The sequence below is a fragment of the Calypte anna genome, chromosome 13 (assembly GCF_003957555.1).
Source record: "Calypte anna isolate BGI_N300 chromosome 13, bCalAnn1_v1.p, whole genome shotgun sequence".
Taxonomy (NCBI): Eukaryota; Metazoa; Chordata; class Aves; order Apodiformes; family Trochilidae; genus Calypte; species Calypte anna.
The window spans coordinates 15,187,152-15,193,151 of NC_044259.1; the positions used below are offsets into that span (position 1 = coordinate 15,187,152).

Here is a 6,000-nt window from a genome sequence, read left to right on the forward strand (position 1 = left end):
TAGCACAAACATCTGGTACTGCAGTTTGGTTGCCAACATACATGGCTTTCCCCTCCTGAGGTAAACTGCTAAGATAAATTATAAAAAGCATTAAAATGAGAGCATGTACATGGCTACACCAGTACCAGGCTGCTGGAAACTCACAAATGGGTGATATTAATTTTGTTTCTTGCTACTTTTTGCTTAAAGGTATTTGCACCTAACAGGGTTTTTCTTGCTGTGGGTTTTGCTTCACTGTTTTGCACCATAATCATCAACATGAAATTGATCACAACCACAACAAATAATGCACAGTGAGGCAAGGATCAGGACAAGGAAGTGGAAAGTTTCACAAACATCCTCCAGAAGCAGTTACTTAACTCAGCATTCTGAATTTGAACAGCAGAATAAAGGTATTTCCTTTATTTAGAGTTTTCCTTAAACAAAAAATTAGAGGAAACACCACAAAATGAGCAGGTTTTGCTGGCTACAGTCATACTGGAGATATATATATTAATATATGGTTCCACTGAAATGAATTCTCTTTGTTCTCATGGAAAAGAACAAAGGCAGCTTTATAAATGTTTATGAAGGAGACTGAGAAGGGCACCATCTAACTAAACCAAATAAATCACCCACTGAAACTTGCATCCTACTCTTCACATTTGTTACAGGCAGACACAGTAACTAAAAAAGAAATGAACCCATACAACTGGCAGTCTGGGACCTTGCTCTTCCTTCCCCCAAACGACTGGATTTCAGGCTCCTTTCAAGCATTCAAATAGGTAAGAATTTTAATGAAGGTTTAAACCTCTGCACAGTCAGGAATACAGTCCAGAAAGCTTCAGTGTAACTACTGCCTGGAATTCTACAGCCATCACGGTACTTCAGAACCAAAAACCAGAATAAGTTCATGGCAAAAGATAAAAGTAAAGAAATAAACACAAAGGTCTGTGAAAACATCTCCCATTTTACTGTAGGTGTCCATGGAGCGACTGATCACTTCTGCAGGGATTCCAGACAGCAAGAGAGCAGCAGTCAGGACTGTTGTTTTCACCTTCTTCTCACACTAAAAGAAAGAAAAAACCCCAAACATTACATTAACTCTTCTGTTACAATCCAATTCTGCTTTACAAGCCACAAATGTTGTGCCAGTTTCACACACAGCCAGGCAGAAGAGGAGCAGGCATGCACAGATTCTCTCTGGGATTCACCACCCTTATCCCAGCTCCAGATTTGTGCTGTGATGGAGCCCCTGGAGCTGAGTGAGAGGCTGGTTAACAGCAGATAAAATTCATCACAGACTTTATGCCTGCTTCACACTGGCACTCCAGGCAGGCCAGAAAGGTTGTACAGCAGCTTCTGTTTGAGTGGGAAAGAGTCCCAGACAGAGGGAATCTGGGTGTAAGAAGCCAAGCCAGGCATCTCCACTGGCAGAACAAGATTAATCTCATCGTTCTACTTGGCAAAAAAAAATAATTTGTTACTTTTCTAACACAGAAATATGACTTAGAATTGAACACCAACTGTTTCTTTCTATTTTAGTATTACTCCATTTGGCAGTTTTATCCTCTGAACTCTGAAGTGCCCAAAAGCCTTTTGAAAGCCATTCTTCTGCCCTGATGATGAGGATTCCTGAGGATGTGAAGGCTGACAGGCAGGAAAGGGTAATGTGATGGTATTTGCAGGCTATTTTATTTAATCCAACCTAAATTAAGTTGTCAAGACCCTTCCTGGGTTTCATGAGAGAACAAATGAAGGATAACAAAACCTCATCTAAGTGCAGTAAAAGCAAATGGTGGAAAGGAACCACCTCTTCAGGTTCTGAAACTGAAGAGTTCATTTTAGAGCTCAAAATGCTCTGGCAAATGAGCTACTGCAAACCTAAAGCAGATTCTACTGTTTTGTGCTGTGACACATCACCTTTGAATGACAATGTGAAGGTTATTTTTCAGTGATATCCCCAACTTCATAAGAACTGCTGATTTATTCTGATTTTCTACAGGTAATCTCTTATTCCTTCTGAAGTGCAAATTTTCCCTTTCAACTCTGGATTGAGCAGCATTCAGTCCTGCTTTGCACTGCAGACCTGACAAAATCACCAACCAAATAACTACTTCAGCAAAACTAAGTGGTTTGAATACATAAAGCAAGTGATCTAGCAAATCTTGCTAATAAGCAGTAAATTTCTCACACAAATAAATGTCCTATTTCCAGCTGCCATTCAAACTGACATTAGGGATGGAATGCAGAACCCCTAACACCCAAGAATTGCCTCATTTTCTAATGAAATCTTCCCAGTTTTTGGCCAGGCATGCAAAACAGTGCATGACAGAGCAAATAGTAACCAGAGAAGAGCATGGTCTAGAAGAAAAGCAGAAGTCTCCTAAAGACATTAATGAACTACCTGGCTTTCCTGGTCAGATGCTTTCCATTACTGCTAAATAAGTTGCTAATCCACATTTTCACAGCCACTTTAAAAAAAAAAAAAGATTTGGACAAAACCTGGGAGATTAACAGCTACTATAAACTATCAGCACTTGGTAACTCTCAATTCTACAGTTGAAAACAAGGGAAGAACACATCTATCATAAACACAATCCAAGTATAAGTTTAAATATAAAAAAGAATTTACCTTTGGAAAGTACTTGGACAGACCCATGTAAGCAAGTTGTAGGGTAAGAAATGGTGCAAATATTGACTGAAAGAAAAGATATGAAAATTAATTTGGTCAGAAGAAATAATCAAGAAAATACAGAAATTAAATGCTTCTCAAGTCATAAATTAGGTACTGCAACAGTATGTAGACAACAGCAACAGTATTATTAAATAGTACAAACCAAGACAAGTTGCAATGTCAAAGAGAAGGTTCTGCCTCATTTTCTTTGAGCCTAAAAACCTGAAATCACAGAAGTCTACAGCAATGTGTCATACAGGAGGTGTCAGAGACTGTACCAGCCACACACCTCCATACCACGTACAGTCAGACACCTGCAATATTCTTTCACAAGACTGCTAAATGTGTAGGATCTGCTTCTCTTGGGGTAACGATTGTCATTTTCACTCTTACTCTTTGGTAGACTCCATACTAGAGGAGCAGTTGACTTGTGCTCACAAAGATGGGAATAAACTTGCAGAGCAATTAAGACGCAGCAACTGTTCCAGTGCTTCTGATGCTCAAACACTGTTTCATACAGTTGTTAGAAACTTAAAGAGTGCCTTAAGTTCCCAGCTCAGTCTCTACAGGCAGACTTCAGCCCTAGATAAAGAGTATTACACAGTCAGTTTGCAGTAAACTAGGAAACCAGGGCTGATTGTTTCCCTGAACTCACCAAGTACTTGCACACAAAAGCCCTGACGGCGACGGCGAGCAGAGCACATCCCACCAATCTGAAAATGCGGAAAGAGTCAAACTCCTCCCCGGCATTCCCATTCTCTTGGCTTGGCTTCTCACTCATCAGCTGGTTCCTCAACTTCAGAGCTTCATCAAATCTGGATAAGTACTGTTCCAAGCCATGTCTAGGGGGCCGTGGGGCAGCGTCAGGCGGCAGCTCCCCTCTGGTACGGTGCCGGAGCTCATTTGTCCCCTCGGTGACAAGCTCTGGAGTTTTACTGAACAAGTCCTTATCCCCTTTGAGGTCAATCATGCTGCCTGCGTGGTCAGCTGTGCCTGCCACGCTGCAGACCGAATCACCAAGCACGATTCGCTTGGAAACTGAAGGAATAGGAAGGGAGTTTGATTTATCTTGTTCGTGCTGAAGCCTTGACTCGGTGTGACTTTCATCATCTAAAGAAGAGAAAGAAAATACTGAGTGAGGCACACCAGGTATGTGGAACAACAGTTTATCTAACTGTTTTATCTAACTGGATTTGGGTTCTTGATTGATGTCATTTTAAAGGGAAAAGATGGATTTATGATCAATAAATCATAAAAAGACTTGAATTCTTTAAGCCACAACTCTGCACGCACAGGAGAAAAAATGTTGTTCCGAGTACATGGAGCAACATTAAAAGGACAAACACTGAAAGAAAGTGAATCACACAGAATGATGACAAATGAAAAAGCGATTGGTATTTTGGCTTGTTCTTCTCTATTGTCAGAGGCAGAGCAATGTGAACCTGCTCTGTATTAAACCTGAAGGATGACTCCATCTTACAGCAACAGAGCTGATGCCAGAGAAGACAAACAATCCCCAGGCTTGCAGAACAGGGCTGGTCCTACCAGAGAGGTAGGACAAACACTTAAGAAGCACCTTCCCATATTAAAGGAACGCAAACCAGGGCTTAAGGGCATCCCTGTAAGCTGGTATCTGAGAACTTCAGTTCCTGACAAGATATTCAGCCTCCTCAGAGTACAGACATAAATCACCTGCCTGTGAATCTGCAAGAAAATTCCGCATGCCGTCCACAAACAACCCATGGCTGGTTGTTATCCAAAAGCGCAGAACTTTGATATCAAAGAGCTATGAAAGCAAGCAGCTACTGCATGAACAGGCCGGGGAGGCTCATCCTGTCTTCAACTAAGAACCACCACTTGAGGTGACACGACAGCTCGTCTGCTCGTCAGCAGTAACAGGAGGCCCCAGACCCAGTTTTGGCACCTTTCTGACGGATGACACACTTCTGCTTCCCTCGGCTCTCTCCAGGACCACGGAAGGTCGCGCTTCCCACTCATCAGGGAAACAAGAGACCACACCGAGAAGCCAAACCGCAGCCGCAGGGAGACAGGGCGTTCTGTCCCGGGTGCGGGCAGCGGTGGAGGCAGAGAGGAGGCCGCAGCCGAAGCTCTCACACCGCAGCCGGGAGCCCTCACACCGCGGCCGCAGCCCCGCCGCCGCCCGCCACAGGGCTCACCCTTGCCCGCCGCGGGCCGGTGGAAGCCCATGATGCGGTTGATCCGCTCCTCCGAGTTCATCAGCAGCTTCCTCCGCCGCAGCTCAGCTCGGCGCTGAGAGGCCGAGAGGCCGGAGCCGGCCTTCGGGATCACAGGCGTCTCTCCCAGCCCGCCGCCGTCCTCCATCCCCGGCAGAAGAGGCGGTGGCTCCCTCAGTGCCGCACAATGGGGCCGCCCCGCCGCAGCGCGCAGGCGGCAGCTCCGCCCACCTCCAGCCGCCGACGCGGGCGCCGCCATCTTGTGTAAGGGCAAGAGAACGGGGGAGCTCCGCGGAGAGAGCCCCTGGAGCCCGCGCTATCGGAGGGTTCAGCGCCCTCACTGAAGATGGCCGTGCAGGGCTCGGAAGTGACAGCACGGAGCGAGGGGCGATGGTGCCGGGGCAGTGCCGGGGCGGGAAGGGAGGGAGGGCTGTGGTGGTGGCGGCCGGGGGTACGCGGTGCAGGCGGGAGCCTGCATGACAGGAACCTGCATGAGTGACAGAAACCTGCATGAGTGATAGGAACCTCCATGAGTGATAGAAGCCTGCATGAGTGACAGGAACCTGCATGGCAGCCCCGGCCAGGGTGAGGGATTCTGCGTGCTCGCAGGAAGAGGAAAGAAGCAGCAAAACGACTTCAAGCTCCGTGCGCTGCAGCTGCCCGGCTCCCTCCCTCGTTTCCTTCTGGTTTCAGCACTCCAGGCAAATCCGCCTTGCAAGAATATCTGCAGTAAAAAAACAGCGCAGGATGGCAACATTTTCCTTACCGTCTGAAGAGGTGAAAGTGGAACTATATATAGGAGCTTACGAAATATGAGTAAAGTGAACAGATGGAAATTGTGACCACAGGAGAGCAGCAGTTCACAGAGAGGTTTCATTCCCAGCCTACAGAGAAGGCTGAGGCCCTCGGATTGCACAGAGCCAGGGCTTAAAAGTTTCACAGAATGGTTGGAAGGGACCTTAAAGATCATCCAGCTCCAACCCCTGCATGGGCAGGGACATCTCCCACCAGCCCAGGTTGCTCCAAGCCCCATCCAACCCAGGCTGAGACAGTGCCAGGGAGGGCACAGCCACAATCTCCATGGACAACCTATTCCAGTGTCTCACCGCCCTCAAATTAAAGGATTTCTTCTTCATGTCTTACCTAAAT

At 46.3% G+C, this 6,000-nt stretch overlaps 1 protein-coding gene across 1 annotated transcript; it reads right to left on the bottom strand.

Moving 5' to 3' along the window:
• Positions 1–355: 355 nt before the first annotated feature.
• Positions 356–5,111, bottom strand: CAMLG (calcium modulating ligand). Its single transcript, XM_008495517.2, has 4 exons — positions 4,834–5,111; positions 3,312–3,766; positions 2,615–2,680; positions 356–1,048 (listed from the first exon to the last, which is right to left on the bottom strand). The coding sequence occupies exons 1-4, from the start codon at positions 5,108–5,110 to the stop codon at positions 857–859; spliced, it is 990 nt and encodes a 329-aa protein (XP_008493739.2). The 5' UTR covers position 5,111; the 3' UTR covers positions 356–856.
• Between the last annotated feature and the right edge of the window lie 889 nt (positions 5,112–6,000).